Here is a 25,230-nt window from a genome sequence, read left to right as displayed (position 1 = left end):
TCCCATGCCCGGCAACTTTTTCTGGAATTCATCGAAATACAAGCAGTACAGGATTGCTAACAAAAAGGTAATGGGCCGAGCTCAACTAACGCGCTGCAGGCGCCGGTTTGCAAGAAACAATTGTAACCAGCGTGTGTAGGGCCGAATAAGATTGGCCCCGTGAAATCCCTCAAAAAGAAAAAAAAGATCCCGTGACTCCTTCGTGAATGAAAAAGAAAAAAGCAGGTTCAGGGTTCCATCTGCAGGGTCAGAAACTTTGCCGTAGTCCTCGTCCATCCACTATTATAATCGCGCGGACGAGACGACAGGCATCGTACCATTCAGCTCGGTCTCCGATGCACCCCTCGCTTTGACCATCCTAATCAAGCCGTAAAGCGGTAAAATCCCCCACCTGATTCAAACGGCGCCGCGTAAACCCCTCAACCCCCCGTGGTTAAACTCCGTGGCCGAGAGAGGCCAAAAAGTGGTCGGCGACGCGCCGTGTCAGTTCAAGCCCCAAACCCGCCGCCCCCCTAAACCTCCCCTCTCCTCCCCTCACGAGGCGAGAGAGCGTGACGACGAGGCTCACGAGGAGCGGCAGCAGCGGAGTCAGAACCAGCAGGCGGCGCAGCCCCTGCAGCAGACGGCGGTCGAATCGCGGGGGAGAGGTCGCCGGCGTGAGGGAGGTCCGTCCCGGCGACGCCGCGCAGCCGTTTTTCTCTCCGCCGTCCGGCCCGTCGATCTCGTTTCTCAGTCCCCGCTGCTCTCCACCGGCCGATCCCGCGAGCCCAGGCCGCAGATCGTTCCATTCCGCGAGGTATTTCCGGGCGGCGCCGCTGATCCGCTAGGGTTCTTCTAGCGAGGCGCCCCTGTCCTGTTCCTGTCCTGTCCCTTTCGTTTTATTCTCCGGTCCCTGTCGGTCCTTTGACGCACCGGGCGATTCTCGTGCTGCTTGCAGGGGAGGCGAAAGGGAGCGCGGCCTTTGGACCAACCGGGGAAAGGCGAAGTGGGGAGGGAGAATCTTCGGGTTTCGGCTTTAGGAGCTCCCGGCTCATGGATTTCTTCAAGCTCAAGAAGTTCGGCAAGGCCCGGAAGGGCTCCAGGCGTGAGGGAGAGGCCTTGGAGTGCGACGAGGACGCCAACGGAGGGAATGTGGCTTCGGAGGGCGACATCTCCGAGCAGAATCCTGAGGCGGCCGCAGGGGCTGGTGTGGCCAATGGGGGAGGGGCTGGTGTGGCCAATGGAGGAGAGGAGGTTGGTGAGGAAGAGGAGGACGAGGACGACGATTTCATCACCAACGAGGTGAAGCGGCGGCTCAAGGAGATGAGGAAGAACACCTTCATGGTGCTCATCCCGGAGGAGGAGAATGCTGAGGTGGAGGAGGATGAGGACGGGGAAGAGGAAGAGGAAGGGAGTAGCTCCAGGGAGTGGATGGAGTCCGACGTCGGCGAAGGGTTCCCGCTATGTGGCTTCGACTCGCTCTATGATAAGTACTCTCAGAGAATGGTGGCGTTTGATAAGACGATTACACAGATCTTTAAGGATTCAGGTGAAAAATATAGCACATTGTAGTTTCTTGTATGGGTGCTTAGAGTTGTTGCGTGTTGACTTGAATGCCACATTGCCACGCAATGTGTTTTACTTTGTTGCTGCTATCTGACTGACCATATTAGTTTCGAAGCAACATTTCAGTCTTCATTTCCTACATAACGGCACTATTTTATCCACCTAGAAGTGCACACCATCGATTTTGTTTTTTTGGTATATGGTAGGTTCTAAAAATCTACACGGTGAAAAATATAGCACGTTGTAGTCTTTTGTATGGGTGCTTATAGTTTTTGCATGTTGAGTTGAATGCCACACAATGTGTTTTACTTTGCTGCTATCTGGTCTGCCATATTAGTCTCAAAGCAACATTTCAGTTATCCCTCTATTTTTGTCACGCAACTGCATTATTTAGCCCATCCAGAAGTGTGCACCATCGTTTTTTTGGGGGTATATGATAGATGCTATAAATCTACATGGTGACTGAGCATCATATGAGCTGTGATGATCAGCCACAGATAGATTCTTGTGCTAACTGACGGTTATCATTTGGTATGTTGTCATCTTCGACAGATCTATTGTTTGAACAATTTCATGATTTTCACTTTTTGGTGCTGAGTGTGTGCCTCCATAAAACTTTTGTCGTCGTTCTCCACTCCAAAAATTTGTTGCATACTCATAAGTAACTCTTTCAAACGTCGCTAAAGCACATACCGTTTCTTTTCTGCATGTGTTGCTGCTTATCAGATTGTTAGTTGGGACTTGAGGATGACACGTCCCCTTTCTTGCGTAATACGCTTCTCTTATGTGTGTATAAAATCTTATGAAATTAGATGATTTGTTTACTGCTCTCTAGAGTGCAGATAATCTATAAACCACACCTTTCAACTTTCAAATGGTTGATAACAAACTTCTCAGGGTCACTCAACATCTTGACAAGGTCGCCTAAATCAGCACACAAATTGGCATCTGCTATCTGCACTCTATGTGAAATAGCAGACAGAATTAACATCTTCTATCCTTAGAATCCCACACAATGTGTTCTATTTTGTTGCTGCTATCTGGCTGGCCACGTTAGTCTTGAAGTACCATGTCAGTTATTGCTCTTCATTTTTTACATAACTTCATTAATTAGCCCATCCAGTACTGTGCACCATTCTTTTTTTGTTGCTTTACATGATAGATTCTGAAAATCTACATGGTGACTGAGCATCTTACGAGCTTTGATGGTCAACCATATATAGATTCTTATGCTAGCCGACGGTTATCATTTGGTATGACAGCAGTTGTCATCTCCAACAGTTCTATTGTTTGAGCAATTTCATGATTTTCACCTTTTGGTGCCGAGTGTAGGTTGCCTCCATAAAACTTTTGTTGTCTTTCTCCTTGTACTTAAAAAAACATGTCGTGTACACATAACTCTTTGGAATGTCACTAAAGCGTGTACTATTTCTTATCTGCATGTGTTGCTGCTTATGTGATTGTTATTTGGGACTTGAGGAAACTTGAGGGTTGCACCTCCTCTTTCTTGTGTAATATGCTTCTCTTATGCACGTGTGAAATCAAATAAGACAATTTGTTTGCTATTCTGTAAGTGCAGATAATCCACAAACCGTTCCTTTCAACTTTCTAATGGTTGATAAACAAATTTCCCAGGGTCATTCAACATCTCAAAAAAGTCGCCTAGATCAGCATCAAAATTGGCATCAACCTTGCGCAGTCTATCATTCAAAAGGAGGGATGAGCTTCAGGAGGACTGTGAGAATCTTCAGCAGCAGCAGAGCGAGGATGACCCTTACCAAATACTCGAGACTGCTTATGTTGCACAGGTTTCTTTAAGCTGGGAGGCTATTCATTGTACCTACATGCACCTGAGTCTGATACTGGCAGCACAGCCGGAGAATCCCACCACCTATAGCTGTGCTGCTCAAGCATTTCAGCAGTTTCAGGTTCTGTTGCAGAGATTTGTTGAGAATGAACCATTTGAGCAAGGTTCACGTTTTCAGATATATGCACGTTCTCGGAGCTCCTTGTCGAAATTGCTTCAGGTTCCCACTTTTCAAGGTACGACACTTGGATTATAGTTATTGCATTTTTTAACACAAATGTATCCTATCATTTGACAATGAAATTCACTACTGATGCTAGTGCAATCAACTCTTGAGTCCTTGTGGCAACTTATTTGATTTGTTATTTAATCTATTTGCATTGCCACATTGCAACTTGTTGTAATAGCTGTCATTTTTTGCTTGGTCAAGAATCAGTGTCTTATTCTTAGTTCTGATGGATCATACAGTGACAACCAACAAAGCACACTTAGCCTTCTGAGTTCTGAGATATGTAGTGGGCAGTGACAAGCTCTAACAGTCGTAAATACACATCATGATCGACTATGTGCATTACATAATTGTTTGCCATTGGAATACATCACAAGACATAAGTACATTGCAGATTTAGAAGTACTACTGCCTATGTTTACTTGACACAAGGCCTAAACCGTCCATGAGGCAGGGGCCGTGTGACGAAACTAGACGACTGGGATCCGGATCGGGGGTGGGTATGATTGAGGATTCCTTATTGCAGGGGTGGATGTCGCCATAGATACGTCCAAAACCATCGGGATTTGGACTTATAGGGTTCATACTGCACACGGAACTTCCAATATGGGACAACACTAATATCCTTTGAGCCTTCCTTTTCTCAGCCGTCCCTCCAAGATCTAATGCTGCAGGGGCGATCAAAGCTAGCTTCCACTTAAATGCCAAAGTTGACAATCTATAATTTCTAATCTCTGCCCACAATCTCGATTCGATGGCTCTAGTTGCGCCAGTTACCCTCTCCCCTCGTTGCACTTTGTTAGCTCAGTTTGTTTTGTCTCTTTCAAATCTACTTGTAAGGTCCCCCGCCTACCAGCTTTGCAGACTCACCCAATCTCCATACTGGGTCCAGCTTGTTTCATGCTGACTTTGTGCACGTTTTGGAGCCACCGAATGGTCCATGTGAATCTCATAAGGCCATCGACGGGACTCCTGTGAGCTCTGGACTGAGACAAGAGCGAGGTCATTCATTTCACTTTCACCAAGGAGTTTGATAGCTACCCTGACGGCTTGGGAATGAATAGCATTGAAGATACCATATATAGTATGTTGTGACATCATGGCAATTTTACTTGTTTGCTGTATTGGTTTTTATTTTGTCATGTACCTGAAAGATGAACTCTGTTTTTACCGATACATCTTATATCAAATTGTTTTTTTTTCTTAGTGATCTAAATGATCTTATATTTCTTTACAAAGGGAGTACGTTAGTAAGTACATTCTATCTGATTATGTAGGCTGGTATTGCCCTTTCATACATGAACGTGGTACTAAGATGTAACAGAAAGATGTATTTTGAAAATACCGGCAGTGAATGCACACAATGGTTTGTGGATACATTGGGTATGAGTAAGTAAACTAAGACGGAGAACAACTCAGATGTCCAATATGATCTAACACTGTTCTGATGTGCATTTGTTGGTATAGTCGGTACTAGAGTAACAGCTTGGATGTTTCAGTGAATAGGTCATATCTTAAATGTCACTTACGGTGAAAGCATGCCTAATAGTTTCGGTTTCAAATGCCACTTATTTTCAAATAAGAAGGTGCATATGGCATTGTTTTTAAGGCATCCCGCTTTGGACGCTTAGGCAACACCATAGAATTTTAACCACCTTAGGCGCTTAGGCATCAAGGTGGTCAGTGCTTGCCTTGGGACACCTTACCACCATAAGAATATTGGTATATGGTTATAATTGTTTCCTAGCACTTCCTCTAGCCCAAATGGATGCAGTTTGGGGTTTCGTTCAGTCAAAATTTGGTTCCCAATATCTGTTCAACTGTTTAGTTTGGATACATGAATAACATACACTGTCATTTGGTATTGTTTGCGACAGGCGTAAATTCGGTCTTGAGAAGTAACTCTAAAATTTCGTTTGTTATAAATATAGTACAGTGGAATTTACTGGTCAAAGATCACTTTGGGAGCCATGTTGATATCCAGGAAGTTGTATCTGAAAAAATGGCGTGATAAAGCTCATGCTTGTACGAGACAATGTGGGTAGCGAGATAATTCTCATATTGTTGTGAGGCTGCATGATTCCTACTGTTGATAATTGCTATGTGTATGCTGTTCTATACATGGAAATATGTCCCCCATAAGTACAAGCTAATTTGCAACAGCTTCAGTTATTCTTACTTCCCTACAGTCTTAATCATGGTGGAAATTGTTAAGCTTTACTATGTTGTAGGGGAATGGTTGGTAGATCTCAGACATCTTGTTTATACTTATACACACATGGATTGTATTTGTCATATCAAATGAGATCATACTGGGTCCCTTTGCGTTATTTTGAGTGTGGTTCTCTTTGGCCACTACTAGGTGAATAGGACAGTAAGTAGATTATCATTGAATGGCGTACACATAATGCACATGCTACAAGCCAATTAAATCTTCTGTACACTGGCACCATTAATGGTTGATAATGTACGGTTGGTGAATCTGGGTTCTTTTCTGTTTCGCATTCATCTGTGGCCAGTCAGTTTTGTAACATCATTCAATAACTTGGATGATGGAAACACTTGAACCCTAAGAGCCACATGTTGCCTACTTTTAAGATCCATATATATGCTCAGCGTATGACTAAGTGGCCAAGAGAAGTTTAGGAGCTGTACCTGCAAATTTAAGATTTGTCAATTGCCATGCCCATGAACTTCCTCATTGATTGCATATAAATTCCAAGAATTTTGTCAGTCTGGACTGGCTGCAGGACTTGGTTAAAAGTTCTATTAAGTAGATGCTGCAGCTAATGTGTTAGTTGGAACAAAGTATTTTACTTCCATATAATGCTTTTGCTAAATGAGCGATAGATTCTTACTGATGTAATGTGCTTATGTGCAATGTGTGTAAAATCCCGTAGCAAAATCCTTTGATCTGATTTTAATTTGATCATCCAGTAAGGCAAGTCCTGAGTGCAATACTCTTAATGTTTCTATTTTTGCTGCATCGTAGTTCCGTTTCCTTGATATGGAGAAGTAAGCTTTTGTCTGTTATGTTGTGCTTATATTTTAGAGCTATTTTTTCTATCTTTGCATCCTGACTGTCACAGTACCCTCCTACCACTGCTTGTATAACATACTTTTGGCATCTCTCTGTACACTTGCTGCTATACGCATTTTGATATGTCATCGCTTTTTGTTCCTTTTTTGTCTATTCAGTTGCAGACGGGAAAGATAATGCTGAAGACCAGACGGAACCAATCTTGGCACCTGACCTCATGAAATTATTAGAGGAGTGTATCTTAACTTTTCGTGTTTTCCTGAAGAAGGACAAGAAAAAGAGCAGTGTCCTCATGGGCGTTCATGGCCATACTGGAAGTTCGATTCAGCAAGTTCAATCCTCTCTGGATAAGGTTAGACTTAATAACTCTTAGGGTTTAAAAATCAGTTCAGTTTATTACCGGGTATTTTTTCAGTTCCTTGTCTCTACCTTTCATTGTGTTGGTTAAATATATGATCTCTTTGTTGAATGATAATACTATTAAAATCCACCTATCAGTAGAATGCATTTTTCCTAACGCACCTGTGACGTTCATTGAATATGAAATGAACTTTTGAAGCATATCCTTGCGGGTATGGTAGTTGCTGTCAGCATATGGGCAGTTGAAGCGTTCACGTGATACTGTTTTTTCCTTTCTAATGCGTATATATATATCTCCAAATCCGCAGAAGGAGATGAAGGTGAAAGAGCTGTTCAAGAAGAAAAAGGGATGGAAGAGCAAGACCTGGCCGACCACAATGGAGGAAGTGCAGCTGCTGTTTGCCCTGACGGACATCAAAGTGGTGTCGAGGGTGCTGAGAATGGCCAAGCTGAGCAAGGAGCAGCTGCTGTGGTGCGAGGAGAAGATGAGCAAGCTGGACCTCTCCGACAACAAGCTGCGGCGGGATGGATGCCCTATCCTCTTCCCCTGCTGACGCATTTCCTTTGGCAGACATATGCTAGTTAGTGTTCGTTCGTTTGGCCCCTTCGCAGAGCAAGCGAGCATGTCTGCTTCCTGGGCCGATATATGTACATCTTAGGCTGGAATGTTTATACTAAAGTCAAGTGTAGTACCCTAGCACCTAAAAAGAGATTGGTGTTCCATTCCAATCCAGTTGTGTTGCTCTGCATTAGTTTGGGGTTTTTATGCAGCATGGCAACAGCCTATGGAAACCAGCTGGTAAATTCAGAAATAAACATCTGGTAAATTCCGGACACCGTTGCAAGCTGTGAACGGAAAAAAATTCAGCTGCATATGCAGGTATTGGCACATGAAGAAGGCTTGTCTCATGTTGGGGCTTGGGACCAGAGCTGTGCTGGACCCCCGCAAGCCAGTTTCTCAGCTGAATGGTGGGCCTCCTTTGCAAGCGAAGCTAAAATGTGCCGCGCATCGTCACAGCCAGAACCAGCATCAGCCAAAGCTCATGAAGGCAGCAAATGGCTACCACCAAATTCCTGCTGCCACGGCCTTCAATGGTGGGGGTCATCAATGCGGCTGTGTGTGTGTGCCTGGCTGCACTGCATGCATGCAGGCAGTGTAAGCAAACTGATCCTTCACTGTGCCCTGCGATTCATGTGCCATAAAACTTCACTGTGCGTGCAGATTCACATCTCTCTCTCTCTCTCTCTCTCTCTCTCTCTCTCTCTCTCTCTCTCTCTCTCTCTCCCTCCCTCCATGGACCACATTGACATTGACACTGTCACACTAGCATTACTCTTTACCTGCCGATCCCATTTGGAAACTTTGTTGAGACTTTCCTCGAGAGCCGCATCTGACGGCGATGGCATCTTCCAACAGTAGCCTTAATGGAATTCCTCGGTGTAATGCAGGGCTTGCCATGTACTCCCACGTACCAACTGGACGCAACAGGTCATGTGATGAAGGCAGGAGTAGGCATTCTTCAGTGCTGAGTGCTGACTGACAGAAAGAGTAGGGACACTTTACTAGTTCGATCCTTTCTTATAGTACTAGTTGCTCTACAGTTTTCACCAGTGACAGAGCAGCAAACACAGTTTCTATTCTCCTCAGAGGGAAGGAAGCAATGCAGGCGGTTTGATTTCATAAAACGACCGTTTTGGTAGGTAACATGCATGAGAAAAAAGGAGTAAACCAAATACAGGACATGGAGTGGAGAAGTACAGATGAACTCATTTTGGATCGTAGTCCTTGTAGCCATGCCACGGGCAGCCGTACCTGAAGCCTTGGACTTCCTGGCTGGCTGGCTGGCAGTGAGTGACTTGTGCGTGCACCAGTCAGTCCAGCTTGCAGTCCAACTAGGCCAGTACGACACACACAGATACAGTGTGCAACAGTACACGCAGTATAACATGAGCAGCAGATCTACTCTACTCGCCGGAGGCACAGTGCCAACACAAGGCCATCATAAACCCGTGCAGGTGCGAGCCCTGGTCTCACTGATGGGGGGAGTAGAAAATAGTCTACCGTCAGCTTTTCTCTTCTGCAGGGTTTTCTTGATCATTTACCCCAGCCGATCTCACAAAAAATGCATGCCCAGTCCAGCCCAGTACAGTACTGCACCCACTGGTAAACTGCATTTTCAACGCGAAAGCCGCTGTTAGGGGAAAAGGCGAGCGAGCCCGATCCAATGGATGGCAAATTGACCGGCGGGCCGAGGAGGCTACAGCAGGGGCGCATGTGTGCGGATTGGACACTGCACTGCCGGGTGGAGTTTAGTACTACCACTCCTACTAGTTGCCCTCGCAGATAATTCCAGTCTTTCTTTTCCTCTTTTTATATTTCAACTGTGATGGATTGGCCCACGTTGCACTGATGGAAAGAGCAGGCTGAGATTCTTGCTGCGTCCTCGGGGCTGGGCATTTGATTAAGGGTTGGTTCTGCCCTGTTGTGCTGTGGATCTAGCGGCAGTAAATCGATTAGTTAACTAGATGGGAGGACACATTTGGCCATGTTTCTGGCAATCATGTCTTCTTGTTCGGGCGATCCACGCGACTTTGGGGAAAGCTTGCTGTGGCTTGTTGCGCTTGTCATTTCTCAGCTTCTACTCTAAACTGGCCAGAGTGATCTAGCCAAGTGCTGGTGTGAGATGAAGAACTGTTATATTGTCTTATTTGTTCTCTTTTCTTTTCAAGCAAGAAATGGGCACAAACATATTAAAATAAAAGGTTCTCATGCCAGGTAAAGACCTTGTTTGTCTGGCTTAGCATGCACGTTTTGTGGCATTTCCATGTATAGCGGCGTCTCTTCAGTTAATAACCACCTAAAAATTCCAGCTTCAGAGTTATTAGACGGACAGTTCTGAAAGACTATATTTGTTCTGTTTCTTGCGTTCTCAATTTGCGCTGGGATGATCTATATATTACTACTATCTGAAGACGCATGGCCATTCATCTGCATGCACAGTTCTGTAATGATCATGGGAGATAATAATAACTGATCGGAAAGGCTGTCTTTGAGTGAGAAAACCGGGTGAAAAGTAAGGCCATCTTTCAGCCAGCAGCATTTTCATCTTGCCAAGTTTCCTTTTGGGAAAAAGATTATAGTAAAAGACAAATAAGGATCACAGTTTGCTTGTCGACCTATGGGCAGGGGCATGGGTTTTGGACGAACGGGCAGGCACCAATCTAAAAGCATGCTAGGGCAAGATAAAGGCTCGGAAGGAGCGAGGACATGCGGAGGAATCTTTCACCTCTTTTGCTTTTCTTGGTTGCTCTTCTGCGACAGGCATGCAGATGCATGCTAACAAACCGTGCTTTATCTTTTTTGAAAATTCCCATGCACGCTCTTCTCCTTCTCCATCTCCGTCCCCGTCCATACGATGGAAGAGACTTTCCAAGCCGGTTTGGGGGTTGAAAAAAGAGAGGAAATGTTCTTCTTTGGCAGAAGAAATATCATGTGTCGTGTCATGTCGCAAGCGTTCCGGCTGAGAAAACAAACTTCGTTTTTAACCATGAGTGCACGTACGGAACCTTCTTGTCGTCGCCGTCGCCCTGATAAGCTGATACCGTGTACGTGGAGAGGGCGTGATATTCTTTTCTTACTTTCGGTGTTATTGCTACAAAGCATAGTTAGATAGATGCACCGTGGTGTAGTAGATGGTAGAACAACGAACACATGGACTAGAAGATTATTATTCCTTTATATGCTGAAAAAAAAATACTGGTGCAAGCCAAGCCACCAGTTAGTGCATGGGCATAAACGAACCTTCATCTGAAATTGAGTAAGCCACAAAAGAAAGATGGGCATCCTATTCTATTCTCTTGGGTCGGTCTTGCTTTTCCACCGTAATTTAATTTATTTTTTCCAAGGCCAAAATTGCGTGTGGGGTACTTACGCATGCGTATGCATGCATGGCTGCCAGGTGGCACATGCAGTGCTACTACTCCCTGGTCAGAATAATCCATTAATTACTTTATTTTCTTTCCCTGGTCAGAATAATCCATTGACGTGCAGGAGGAGATGATCAGGCCGGTTTCTTTTGGTTTGCACTTCGAAGTGTTTGTTAGAGCTTTACAGCATCTACAGCTGGGCGCCCGCAAACCCGTTTTACATGTTTTACACATTTGGAAGGGCCGTCGGGTCATCGATCGGTCATGATTTTTTCATCCAGATAAGTTCTTTAAATGAGCATCAAACGTTCGGACTGACCGGCACCTCTCATATCTAGTCTAAATATTGGGCGGATATGGACCGTCCGGGCCTACCCGTCGCGTCGGATCCGACAGCTTGACTCCACCGCAAATTGCATCAAATCCATCAAACCCTTTCTCCTCCTCCAACCGCCCTCCAACCTTTCCCGCGCTCGGAGCCTCGTCGTCCTTCACCCTTGCTCCCAATCCTCACCACCGGTCCCGGTCCATCGTCGGAGATGTCGTCCAAGCTGTCCAGCCCGACCCAGACAGCCGCGACGGAGACACGGTCCGCCTCGTCCGTCGGCGGGGTCCCTTTGTCAGCTATGACTTGCAAGGCGGAGAACGTTGCCCGAAAGTTGCGACGACGCCGAAACGAGAGACGGAGGCAGCGACGCAGGGAGGTTCGGACATGGTGGAGCAGCTGTCTCCCCCGCCGCGCCCGTATCCCCAACCCCTTCCATCCGAGCGCCGACGCAGATTATGCCTTCCGCCCCCATTGGGACAGAGGAGGATTCGATGGCCCACTGGCCCACCCCGAAGAGCTTTCCGCCCACGCAGATGCCGCTGGTCGACGTATGTGACGCGCCGCAGCTCGTTTGGGCGCAGATGAGCACGGGCACCAGCAGCTCCAACCATGAACCAATCAATTTGGTTGGACGATGAAATGACGATGTTGTCGTGACGAATGAAAAAGCCAACGTGCCAAAGGATAACTGCCAAGTCATGGGAAACAAGTGAGAGAAGGCACGTGCCTCCCATAACGTCGCGGCTACAAAAATGTCGTCCACATGGTTGGGCATTTTTTTGGCGAGGAAGAACAAGGAGGAGAGGTACAAACTCATGTTGGGTGCGCAAAAGGAAAGAATGGAGTGGGACCGAAATAGGGCGGAGAAGAAACTCAATATTGAAAGGGAGAAGATCGAGTTGGAGAAGCAACACGCGGCATCAAATGGGAACTCGAGAAGGCCAAGACATTTGGTGACATAGAGCTTAAGAAGGAGAGGTTGCAACTTGCAGGAGACGCGGAGGATGCGAGAATTATGTTGGCGGACGAAACCCTCTTGGATGAGCATACGAAGGAGTGGCTTGCGGACAAGAAGGAGATCAACGAACATAGAGAGTACGAGGCAGCGAGGGCGGCTGAGGCACGGATGTAGGCGGAGTAGACGAGCAGGACGCATTCCGCCTTCAGCACGACACATTCCGCTCGGAGCAGACTCTCGCCCAGTGATTCGAGGCCATCCGTCACGGATATTGATTTCATTTTGACATGTCCGCTTTGTTGAACTACAAATTTGCTTTGTTTTAAACTTTTGAATTCGAACAATTTGTATCGCATGATCGACGTGCGAGGATCGGAATTTGAGGTATATGGATGTGCGATGCAACATACGAGGGGCCGGCGGACGCACCCACATGCATATAGGGGGCGGATTTGTTGAGTCCGGTTGTAGATGCTCTTAGATGGCGTTTGTGAGTTTTCTCAAAAAAAAAAGATGGCGCTTGTGAGTTTTTTTTTGTTTTGTTGGCACAACCACAACTGAATCCTCGGCTGGTTAGCTAGGGAACGTGAGAAGCGTGAGGCGTGCAGAGCGGCATGCATGCATGAACCGACTTGACCACCATATACTACTACACTAATACTTAAGCGAGAAGCTTCGTTTGTTTGGCATGAACCAAAACATGGTACTGAGGGGAAAAAACATGGTACTCTTTGATTCGCAAGAATTTAATTTGCATGAATCATAGAGCTCTTTGATTCGCAAGAATTTAATTTGCATGAATCATAGAACTTTTCGATTCGCAAGAATTTAATTTGCATGAATACAGAACTCTTCGATTTGCAGGAATTTAATTTGCATGCCCGACCCAATTTCCTACACCCATGACACCAAATCTCCCACTAATGCATTGAATTGAAGCCTGGAGATATCGCAGGGGTATCCGGATACCCCCACTCCCTCGCAAGGATCCAAAACCCATCGTCACGGTCATACTTCAGTTCCTAATTTGCGTAGCGCCACAGGTGCTGTCGCATTGCATGCCTCCAAACGCCATGAGTTTTCGCACTCGTCACAAGTTTTCAGTAAAAAAAAACACCCCCGACCCCCACCCCCCTCTCTCTGTAACAAGTAACAAAAATGTGAAAATTCCTGCGCGAGAAAAGACAGTTCTCCGAGCCGGAAGTTTCCTCAAGTGCACAAACCAACCTACTGAGCCCGAATTTTTCCATAAAATGGCAGAGAATAAATGAGCAGTAGGGCTAAAAAAAGAGGAAAATGAATGAGTAGGGAATTATTGGGAAATAACAGCAAGCGTAGGGTCATACCCCAATTCATCCACCCGCCGCCCCCGCTTTTCTCTCCCCTCCTCCTTCGGTGACCTCCCCCCCTTTGGAGTCTTTTGACCGTTGTTGCCCCTCCCCTCGCCTCTCTTCTCTCTCTTCCCCCCTCTGCCACTGCCACTGCCACCCACACTCCTCTCTCTCTCTCTCTCCCTCCCCACAAATCTTCCTTCGACCCCTTGTTGTTCTTGTACACACCCACCCAAGGGGTTTGAGAAGGTCCTCCTTCAACCTCAATCCCAGGTAACAGGTATAGACCTCCCTCACCTGATCCTATATTTAATCTCTTCTTGTGTAGGTTCGCATTGCCCTGCCCCTCCTTTTGTCCCCACCTTCCCTTTTGTTTTGTTTAATGTTGGCCATTGATGCGGTTGGATGAGAGGTTTCTCCTGTCCTGGGGCCAAAGTAGAGAGAGAAAGTGCTGCGTGCGTGTTTGTGTGCTCGAGAGAGAGAGAGAGATGTTCTTCGTCCCTAGAGAGAGAATTTCGTGATTCCCCTCTTTGAGCGCTCCAAGAACATGTACGTATCTATCTAGTAGTATGCGTATGCCCCTGGTTTCCTCTCTCTCCCCCTCCCTCTGCATCCCTCTCTCTGTTTTCCCCTGTCTTTGCTTCACCCACACTTCAGAATGATGTGTTCCTGTACTGTGCGCCTGATCTTTTTCCATGCGATTTTTATTTCGCCTGCTCTTTAATGTGGCCAGACGGGAATTCAGCGGCCGTTTCTTGTTTGGTTATTGCTGCTACAGCTGTGGTGCTCTGTTCTCTTCTTTTTTTTACTGCGACAGTTTTGATGTTCTCTTCTTTTCTACGCGAGATTTCGTCGTCTCCGCCTTCCCCTCCTGCATCAGAATCAGATGCCGTGTTCTAGTTTCTTTAGGTTCTGTAGCGGATAACGGAGGTAGTCTAATGCACTTCCCTGTTTTTTACTTTTATTTTCCCTTCAATTCTCCTTGCTTCATCTGGTTCTGAAAGTTTCAGAGCGAGAACTGCCTTGCCTCTGCAAGCGTTGTGTTTTTGGTTGGGGTCCGTAATTTATCCATCTGTTCCGTGCCCTGGTTAAGCAAGATGCAACGAGCACTGATGCGCCTGTGCTTTGTCCTGTCCAGCAAATCCTTAATTTTTCCATTCCCTTCCGTGGTTCCACTCGCAGGTTGGCAAGAGCGATTGAGCATTTGGTTGGGGGATTGGAACTACTAGTAGTACTCTTTCCCTTGTGGGCAGTTTACCAAGAGACAAGTGTTATTATTACCCATCATCATCTTCAGAGCTTTCTTGTAATTTTCTTCTTGTTACAGCATTTTTTTAACCTTTAGTCCGGAATGATGATATACGAGATAGAGTTGGGGTAGCACCAATTGAGGAGAAGCTTGTCCACCATCGTTTGAGATGGTTTGGGCATATTCAGCGCAGGCCTCCAGAAGCTCCAGTGCATAGCGGACGGCTAAAGCGTGCGGAGAATGTCAAGAGAGGGCGGGGTCGACCGATTTTGACATGGGAGGAGTCCGTTAAGAGAGACCTGAAGGATTGGAGTATCGACAAAGAGCTAGCTATGGACAGGGGTGCGTGGAAGCTTGCTATCCATGTGCCAGAGCCATGAGTTGGTTGCGAGATCTTATGGGTTTCACCTCTAGCCTACCCCAACTTGTTTGGGACTAAAGGCTTTGTTGTTGTTGTTGTTGTTGTTGCCAACTGCTTAAGCACCGGAAAATCAGCCCACCATGGAGCTGTGGGAATTTAGTCCATCCAGGGCCAACACTTCTGTTTGCCTGCGGTGTACAGTTGGGCACTTCTTCGGAGGCTGACCCCTCATTTCACCTTCAAGATATCTTTGCATTGTGTTTTTCTGGCTGCTTGTGATTTGTGGACGGTAAAAGATTGTTGTCTGTGCTGATTTCACTGCACGAAAAAAATGCTGTTTCGAATTCCAATGTTTCATTAGTTTTACCCAGCACCGTCCTGACTCTGTTACCTTCAGTGTACTGAACTGAATTCCAGTTTACTGAACTGAATCCCTATATCTTCAGTGTACTGGACTGAATTCCAGTTTCCCGTGGCCATGATTACGCAAGTAGGCAGTAGGACCGTTTATGTCTTGCTGGGCCAAGGGTTACATTCCTAACTTTCTTGCTTTTTTAGCCCTCGTTTAGGAGGAAGGAATGTCGCTGCTAGCTAACCGAAAAATGTGTAGGGTATGTTTTGTCAGTGGGGTATTTCATTTCCAAAGGGACGTCTTTCTGTGGTGTTGTAGCTCTCGCTGTCTTTTGAGAAGAGAATTTTTTGGGTCTTGTGAGAAGTAGCTGCATTTCATGTTTGATCCCAAGTAGTCAATCTCAACACTCCTGATTGATTGCCTGTTGCTGGTGATTAGCCTGTCTCTGAGTTCCCTTTTGATACACAATTTGATCGCTCATGCTTCTGAAATGTTTGGAATTTGCTACTGAATAAATGTATGGAATTCGCTTCTGAAATGTCTGAAATTTGCCTGATTGTAGGTTGGTACGAATCATCTTCCAATTCATTGGCTTGAGCTGCAATGCACAGGTTGCCAACAATTGACCACTGTACAGTATCAGGTAATTTCTGCACGTACACATGATACTTGGTTTATTGGAGCTGAAACTTACCTGTCGCATTCCTTTTTTGTGTTTTGACATGTTAAGACTCCGAAGTTCTGGCCCGGGCATGACATATTCCTGAAAACACAAGGCTCTGGAGACATGGGATGTGCTGCTTCCCGATTGGAAGATGAGGAGGCTGTCAAGATGTGCCGGGACAGGAGGGACTTCATCAAGCAGGCACTGGATCAGCGCAACCGTTTTGCGTCCTCTCACATCGCCTACATCGAATCCATGAAATGTGTCTCGATGGCCCTGCAGCGGTTCGTTGCTGGAGATGATCGGCACGAGCTCATTTTTGACCCATTCATTTCTCCTGTCAAGCAACAGAAGCCAGAGATGCTCGGCCTTCCTTATGGTTCGTATGAGAAGAGGACTGTTCATGTCGCGAAGTACTTGATGTCAGGACCAAACCCATCAGTGTCAGTTGAAGAGGCTCCACGGCCCGTGGAAACAATCCGTGTTGAGTCACATTACCCTGTGGATGGCTATGGTGGCACAGATAGATTCTTCCCAGCCAATTCCTCACCGATGAGGCCATCTTCTCACTATACACCTTATGACAGGCCAAGCTATGTAGCTCCATCACCCCAGGAACCAGTGAGGAATGCTTATTACATGCCACCTTATGACAGGCCAAGCTATGTAGCTCCATCACCGCAGGAACCAGTGAGGAATGCTCATTACATGCCACCTTATGAAAGGCCAAACTACGTACCTTCATCACCCCAGGATCCAGTGAAGAATTCTTCTTATTACATGCCACCTTATGCTCCATCACCCCAGGAGCCAGTGAGGAATTCTTATTACATGCCACCTTATGAGAAGCCAAACTACGTACCTCCATCACCCCAGGAGCCAGTGAGGAATTCCTCTTATTACACGCCACCTTATGACAGGCAAAGCTATCCACCTGCTCCACCCCAGGATCCAAGGAGGACATCTTTTTACGCATCTCATGACAGGCCAAACTACCCACCCTCATCACCCCAGGAACCAGAATCATCACCGTGGGACTCCTTCTGGAATCCATTCTCGTCGCTGGACAGCTATCCGTACCCGCGCCCTCGGAGTAGCTATGACAATGTGGTCACTGACGATGAATTGGCACGGTTACAGCGGGTAAGAGAGGAGGAAGGAATCCCAGAACTCGAAGAGGAAGACGATGAATGTCAAAAACATGAACAAATGCACAACAAAGAGGGGGAGGGGGAGGGGGAGGATGATGATGATGAAGAAGAATCTGATGAGGATGATGATGAAGAAGAAGAATCTGATGAATGTGAGCATTCAGATGACCAAAGATGTATGGCTTCTAACGAGGCTCGCCCAGGAAAATCTGAAGTCAATGTCAAGCAAGAACAAAAGGGACATCAATCCAAAGGTGTTCAATGCGCAGGCTCATCCGAGCCCCGAAATGCAGTAGATCATGAGATCAAGGCACATAAGAAAGAACTAATGAGGAACAAAGTAGCAAATGCAGAAGAAACCCCAGGTTTCACTGTTTATCTGAACCGAAGGCCAACGAGTTTGGTCGAGGCTATGAAAGATATTGACAGTCAGTTTTTGGGGATCTGTAGCGCTGCTCAGGAAGTCTCACGGATGCTGGAGGCAAGTCGAGCTCAATACTCAACCTCAAATGATCTCTCTGGTACCACTTTTATAAACCAATACTGAAGTTATTATTTAAAATGTTTCAGATTTCAGTCGCTGAACTTCCTCATGATTTTTTTAATGCAGTAAAGATGCTAAACCCAGTCGCACTTTTGCGATCTGCATCAATTCGATCATCATCTTCCCGCTTCCTTCTTGCTTCCTCTGGCTCAATAGATGATCTTTTTGACAATGATACAAGCAGCTGTTACTCTGAAGAATCTTGCAGCACAATGTCTGGAAGTCATCACTCCACTCTGGATAGACTGTATACATGGGAGAAGAAATTGTACAAAGAAGTAAAGGTATGGTCTTTGTCACCGTCACGAACCTATACCAACAGGTCAGTAGAACCGACTAGCGGAAGTCATGCTTGCGTTTGTCACTTGTAGGTGGGTGAGCGGTTAAGACTTGAGTATGAGAAGAGGATGACACATTTGCGGAACCAGGATGTGAAAGGGGAGGAGCCTTCTTCTGTCGATAAGACTCGTTCAGCGTTGAGAAGCTTACAAACTCGGATGAAGGTGTCAATACAAACTGTTCAGTCAATATCAAGAAGAATTGAAGTTCTAAGAGACGAGGAGTTGCACCCTCAACTTATGGAGCTTATCCAAGGGTATGCTTCTGCTCACCATTGAGAAGTTTTAGTACTCCCTCCATTTTTATAAGCCAACATTTCATAAATAATATGTTAATTGGTCAAACAATGGGCATAATCCAATCAAGTAAGAGTAGATGATGGCTAGCCAGGCAGTCACGACTTAAAATGCCACAGTTCCTATACTTGGAATTTACTGATGATATGATATGGCTAAAATTTTCAGCAAACAAAGGGTGAATAGCTGTTGGGTTATTGATCATAGTAGGCATGCTGATGTAGGAATGCACGTGAATTTAAGGGATCTTGCCTGATCGTAGCCTTCGATAATAACAGAGCTGTTGTTGCATTGTGCAGACTGTCGCGGATGTGGCGAGCCATGGCTGAACGCCACGAGGCTCAGAAGCGGACCATCGACGACGCCAAGCTTCTCTTTCTCCAACACCGCGCATCGGCGGCGACCACCGTGGCTCTCGGTCCTCCGGAGGCGACGACGCCGCCTCCCGCCGCCGTCGCGCTCGAGTGCGAGGTGCGAGCCTGGCGCGGAGCCCTGGACGCCTGGCTGTCGGCGCAGCGCGCGTACACGCGCGCCCTGGCCGCCGGGCATTGGCGCGGACGCCGCCACGCCGCGCACGGTGCCGCCGGCATTCCTAGTGTGCATGGAGTGGGGGCTCGCCGTCGAAGCGGCGTCGGAGGCGCGGGTGATGGACGGGCTGGACTTCTTCGTGGCCGGCGTCGGGTCGGTGTGCTCGGGAGCTGCCGCGGGCATGGAGGGCATGGCGGGGCGCGTGCTGTGCGCCGGCTTGGGAGCCGTCACCGGCGCCATGGCCGAGTTCGCCGCGGCATCGGCGGACGGGTACGACGCCGCGGTGTCGGCGGCGGTGGCCGCGCGCGCGCCGGAGGGCGTGGAGGAGGAAAACGCGGGAGGACCGCCGCAACAGTAGGAAATTCCGCAAAACCGTGGATACTTTTTTTTTTTGGAGTTGGAACCGTGCCGTTACATGTAGCTAGGAAGTCGAAGCATGCAGTCACATGTGTAATTTTGTAGCTAAAGATGCAATTGCATGGCTGATTATTGGGAGGAATGGTTGCCCCAGTTTATACTAGCAGCAGTAGCAGTGTTACCTTAGTACCTTACCCCTGGTGGTTTTCGTCGTATTGAAGTCTGAATGGTTTGTGGTATTCTGATTTTCTTTTCTACTGTATAAGTGCGACGTTAAGCAGTTTAGAACATTTTTAGATTAGTTTAGAGCATCCGCGGAGGTTGCGTGAACGGTTAGGAGCGGCAAATATTTAGAAGGGTGTGGAGTCAACTCAATTGAGATTTAACCAAGTCTCAGTCAAGTGACAGAAGATATAAAAAAGAAAGAGAGAGAAATTCAAAGAAATTTTTGCATGGATCTCCATGTAATATCTCGAGAATATAGCATGGATTGAGATTTAACAATCCCGATAATAGAATTGCACGATTGCAAGTTCAATCCCGTGGCGGAGGTGATGATCATGGCTGGCCCCCCTAGCATCCTAGGTTTCTCATGCATTGTGGCGACCTTGCAGGAATCCACCATAGCCAATCTAGGGAAGGACATCCCGCCCTCTCCTATGTCGGAGTAGTGCCCTAGGGTTAGAAAATCTTCGCACACGGCGAGTGTGCGTCACCTTGGCTGCATCTCTATCGGCAACATCGAATTCACGGGTAGCGGGATAGCGGAAGCCTCGACAAAGAACATAGGACCTAACCCAGCAACAAAGATGATGCTCTTCTCCAAAGGATGGAGATCACGGAAGAGGAAAGGGAGGTGGTGGATCTCTTGGGACTAATCGGAACGCCCACATGTGAGATGCTTTGGGCGATGATTCTTAGGGTTTGTGTCTGAGCTTCCTTCAGCCATACGATACTTTTCACCGCCTTGCAAGTGGCTGGGGGTGCTCAAAGCAGGTCAAATTCAGGCCCTTGGATGACTACACAATCATAACTGAGTTTCTATGCTTTGGTAAGTGGAATATTGCAATGCATGAGGACAGTGGTTGTTCAGGCACCAGCCGATGATCATTGAAGAGTATGATGGGCTCATTACAGGGTTTAGTTCAATTCAAATAAAACATATATATTTACCCCTATGAGGGGGCTTAGGCAAGGGGATCCCCTGTCGCCTTGCCTGTTCTTGATTTTGTGGTGAGGGTTTTATTTAGTTTTCTAGCACATGAGGAGGAGATTGGCGGTATCCAAGGGCTTAGGGTGTGCCATAGTGCACCATCAATTTCACGCTTGTTATTTTCTTATGACTTCCTAATCTTGATGAGAGCGGATGCGTCGAATGCCACGACACTCCCGAATGCTCTAGATATGTATCGTGCAAGCTTTGGGTAGTTGGTCCACAATGCAAAGACCATTGTTTTTTTCCAGCCCTAAGAGATGAGGTATGTGCATAGCTTGACACTGGCTCAGAGGCATTGACTGATAAGTATTTGAGATTACCACCATTTTGACCGTAGTGATTGCTTCCAACATCTTTTTGATAGAGTCTGGGCACTTAACAATGGTTGGCTATCAAAGATGTTATCTCTTCGCTGTGGGGGGGGGATGTTATCTTTTAGTTGGAAAGAGATACTTCTGAAGGTAGTTGCATAGGCAATCCTAGTCTATGCTAACTGTTTTTAATATCTTGAAGAATACATGTCAGGTTGTGTGTGATGCTATTGCTAGATTCTGGTGGGGGTGGCACTCAAGGTAAACGAAAACTGCATTGGAAGGCGGGGTGGAAAATGTGTGTTCCAAAAAATAAAGGTGGCATGGGGTTTGAAGATTTACATTGTTTCAAAAAAGCAATGCTAGCAAAACAGTGTTGGAGATTATTGTTTGAACCATAATCACCATGTTCTCAGGTCTTCAAGCTAAGTATTACCTGGATTAGGACTTATGTAAGGCTATGTTGAAGAACGAATCGTCATACACATGGCGGAGCATTCTATTTGGTTTGAAAACTCTTAAGCATGGAGCTAATGGCGACTTCGAGATGGTGCGACGATTAATTTTTGGAAGGACGATGGACCCCAATGAGCCATGATCACAAGATAATTACTCATGGGGGCGGTGTTTATTACAGACAATTCATGACTTAATTGATCCAATTTTAGGGAACTAGGATGAGCAAATGATCAAGGATAATTTTGGCCAGTTGACGTTGTGATAATTCTTCAAATCCCTCTACCTTCACATGGTCAATCAAACTTTATTGCATGGCAATTTACCAAGTCAAGATGCTTCACCATGTGGCTTGGAGGAAAAAAATATAGATCGAGGGCCATACTTAATGTGGGAGAAGGAAGGATGGGTCCACATCTGGTTTGGAAGTTTTTCTGGGGAAGACATGTATCCTCGAAAGTTCATATTTTCAACTGAAGGGTTTTGCGCGACATAGTTCCGTGGTGTTGGACGTTGGCGAATCAACGTATTAAACTCCAGTTGCCTATACAGTCTGTTGTACTGATCGGGAGGATCTCTGGCACATGGTTTTTATTTGTGACAGAGCTACGGAGGTGTGGGAGGAACCTGGTCTTAGGGACTATACTGAATCAGTTGTTGTTCAAGAGCTATCTGGGGAATGATCCTTGAAGAGTTGGTATGTGTTGAGCTCCCAGCAGGAACGGGCATCCCAATTGTAATGTAATTCATAGTATCATGGTGGCATGATGGTACATCTAGTGGGATTGTTGCAAATCACCCATGAGGTAAAAATGCCCCCTGTACGATAGGCTTTAAGCATCAAGGGGATTGTGGTGAATGCGTTAGCAACATAGGTAAAGGAACCAACGAGGCAAATGAAGTGGATTGGACCGACTTCACGAACTATAAAACTGAATGTTGATGCTAGCTTCCATCCGGAGTCTGGTGCGGCGGGAGCTTTGCTTTGGGACTCAAATGAGAAGTTCATTACTGCATATTGTTTACATTAGGAGTTCTCCATGGATGCCTTGATGGAGGCTTTCATGTTGTTCGAGGGGCTGCGCTTGGTAGATGAGTTGAGGATTTTACTCGGTGGTGGTAGAATATGACTGAATGGAGATTGTGCATGCCATCCTAGATCCTTCAGAGTGCCGTGCTTCGGGGTCAATGGTGATCGATGATTTCCCTACATTGTTGAGTTCTTTTGGCAAGGCAACGATTGCACATTGTGCCCGAGAGAGCAATGTTGTTGCACATTCACTAGCTCGAGCAAGTTATAAAGAGAAACTTTCAAAGGAACGACGTGAACATCCTCCTGACATTATAATCCCATCTCTTGCAACAAACATGGCTATTGTTTAATTAAGGCTGACATAGTTAAAAAAACGCATGATTTTAGCAATCTAGAAAACTCAATTTGGAATTTACCTTTAAGATCTAAGCCCAGGAAAATTCTTAGCTATGCTTTGGCTTGGCTAAGATAATTGTGATAGATTGAGTGTAATTTTAGAGAGGGAATCTTGTCAAAGGTGTGGTTTGAAGCAAGAACTTACTTGGTTTTAATGGCGGACTCAGAGATTGAGGTTAGCCAGGGCAAGGACGATGACAATGCTTGATAGCTTTGCAGTCGCTAGTGATGAGTAGGTGAGGTAGCTTGCTTCGTTGAATAACCTGACAATAACCCTTGTTTGCCCCAATCTTGGGTCGGCCACTACTTGATTGGTTAAACTTTGTACCGTTACATCTTTTGCAATGGAACCTGGCCAAATGGCTATAATGCCATATGAAGAGAAACCTGGTTAAAATTTCCAAATTTATTGAGTGTGTCAATGTGTTTTACAATATATGGTTAGAAACTAGACAACCTAATTCTACACAAATATGAATTTATAGGAGTGGCTCCAAACAAGGCCCACATAGATCTTGTTGAAGCTATAACACCCTCTAGAGTTGCTTATACCATATTTGAGACTTTAGACCGGGAGTTCCATGAAAAAATTTTATAAGAATCCTTCTAATGGAAGACTGCAGAATTCTATGATTCTTTTATTTTGATACCAAAATGAAGTAAGCTAAGTCATATAATCATTTTTCCTGAACTAGCAGGAGAGCTACATGTCAATTCATTATGAGAGGAAAATGATACATTGGCAAAGAAGGCGCGTACCATACAACACCAAAGAGGCACAACCCAAAAGGAAGAATCTAAACAACCTAAGGATCAAGATCCACAAGCAAGAGATGACCAAACCCAACCTAAGGTAGAGCAAAAGTATGCCATACAACATGAAAAGCGATAAACATCTGATGCAAGAGCCTGAACACTGGTCAACTACAACACGACCTAAACACCCACGATGACCTACGGCGACAATGACTTAGGTAGACAAGCACCATAAGGACCAAACAACAACCAACCATAAGACAACACTTCTTGCAAAATCCATGGCCATTCCAATGCTACAAGATCGGACTTTACCAAAGCCATAGAAGAGGGGCCGAGGAGGTGGACAAGAACCAAATGGTGGGGAGCAAGAGCACAGGAAAGTACCGGTGATGAAAACCATCACGACCGATGACCTGAATCGGGAATTGCCGCACAATCTGAGGAAGATATGAAACAGAAAATGGCGTCTACACCATCACAAACAAGAAGCCTTCAAGCATAAGTGACCAATTACCAAATCCAAAATTCACTAGCGACGGGAGACGAGCTGACAATTAATGACCAAATCAGCGACATAATCAACGGGGAGGAAAATCAAACGACGGAATCCCACTCACTACTGGCCGGAGACGAGCCACAAGGAGGAAGAACTGCCAGATCTGGCAGAACCTCCGCCAGATCTGGTAGAACCCCCACCAGATCTGACAGAACCTCCACCAAATCTAGCAAGTAAAGACCGAGACAATAGGCTAGGGGGAGGGGCGAGGAAACATATGCACACCTGAATCGACCTGATGCAGCATGCATTGCATCTAAACATGACCGCTGGAAAGCCATCGAAGCAACACAAGGCAACCACGCTTAGCTAGAACATATACACCCAAACGACTAGAAGAAGCAACCAATGGAAGATGTCCCTCCGCTGCCATCCTTGGTGGCCACGTGGGCTTTCCCACCGACAAGGCGGCGGTGAGAAGGAAGTGGTGGTGGCGGAGGCCTGGCGGCTAGGGTTAGGTTTGCTGCCCCTCACCCATGGGGAGCGACACGGGGTTCGGGGACGAAGGTGTCAAATAATTATAGCCAACAAATAGTCATTGATAGTGGGACCTTAGAAGTAAATTTGTATGAGATTGAACAAAATGAGCCCACAGTGTGAAATAAGGGGGAGAGGACAACGTGGCGCTACTAGAGGCATCAGATTGATCGAGATCGTCGTCGTGATTAAAAAAGTACATATTGTCAGCTTGGGCATTTAAGTGGAAGCTGGTTTTTCCCGGAATATTTTTTAGGGCAATTTGTCCAGAATAGATGCTTGTGGAGTGTTAGATCTTGGTCGGACTGCTGAGAAAAGAAGGAATCGAGGGATGCGAATGGTGTCCCATATTCGACAACTGATGCGTCTCCTACGTATCTATAATTTATGAAGTATTCATGCCAAGTTTAAAATAGTTCTATATGAATTTGGTATGATTTGATTAGAACTAATCCGGACTGACGCTTTTTTCAGCAGAACTACCGTGGTGTTGTTTTTTTTGTAGAAATAAAAGTTCTTGGAATGCGATGAAAATCAACTGAGAATTTTTCTGTAAAATATAAAAAATACTGGAACAAAAATCTACCGGAGGGGAGTCCCGTGGGCCCCATGAGGTGGGGGTCACGCCCACCCCCCTGGGGCGCACCCCTGTGCCTCGTG

The 25,230-nt window shown here is 46.2% G+C and overlaps 1 protein-coding gene, 1 long non-coding RNA gene and 1 pseudogene across 2 annotated transcripts; 2 read left to right on the top strand and 1 right to left on the bottom strand.

Moving 5' to 3' along the window:
- The first annotated feature begins 456 nt into the window (after positions 1–456).
- LOC123151471 (uncharacterized) lies at positions 457–7,815 on the top strand. Its single transcript, XM_044571173.1, has 5 exons — positions 457–796; positions 938–1,528; positions 3,181–3,588; positions 6,780–6,973; positions 7,290–7,815. Exons 2-5 carry the CDS (start codon positions 1,033–1,035, stop codon positions 7,533–7,535), a joined length of 1,344 nt encoding a protein of 447 aa, XP_044427108.1. The 5' UTR covers positions 457–796; positions 938–1,032; the 3' UTR covers positions 7,536–7,815.
- LOC123151472 (uncharacterized) lies at positions 3,950–24,578 on the bottom strand. Its single transcript, XR_006475651.1, has 3 exons — positions 24,319–24,578; positions 22,924–23,141; positions 3,950–4,562 (listed from the first exon to the last, which is right to left on the bottom strand). It is a non-coding gene; the product is annotated as an uncharacterized lncRNA (long non-coding RNA).
- Positions 13,607–19,579, top strand: LOC123151470 (protein ROLLING AND ERECT LEAF 2-like; annotated as a pseudogene).
- Positions 24,579–25,230: the final 652 nt, after the last annotated feature.

The sequence above is a fragment of the Triticum aestivum genome, chromosome 7A (genome assembly GCF_018294505.1).
Source record: "Triticum aestivum cultivar Chinese Spring chromosome 7A, IWGSC CS RefSeq v2.1, whole genome shotgun sequence".
In the NCBI taxonomy this organism is placed as follows: domain Eukaryota; kingdom Viridiplantae; phylum Streptophyta; class Magnoliopsida; order Poales; family Poaceae; genus Triticum; species Triticum aestivum.
Note: the sequence above shows the minus strand (reverse complement) of the source record. Positions and strands in the feature narration are given on the sequence as shown.

Excerpts from the sequence above, each read along its gene's own strand:
- LOC123151471 (XM_044571173.1), top strand. The coding sequence starts at position 1,033 with ATGGATTTCTTCAAGCTCAAGAAGTTCGGCAAGGCCCGGAAGGGCTCC. Across the intron at positions 1,529-3,180 it reads ACAGATCTTTAAGGATTCAG|GGTCATTCAACATCTCAAAA; the intron begins GTGAAAAATATA and ends CAAATTTCCCAG. Across the intron at positions 3,589-6,779 it reads TCAGGTTCCCACTTTTCAAG|TTGCAGACGGGAAAGATAAT; the intron begins GTACGACACTTG and ends TTGTCTATTCAG.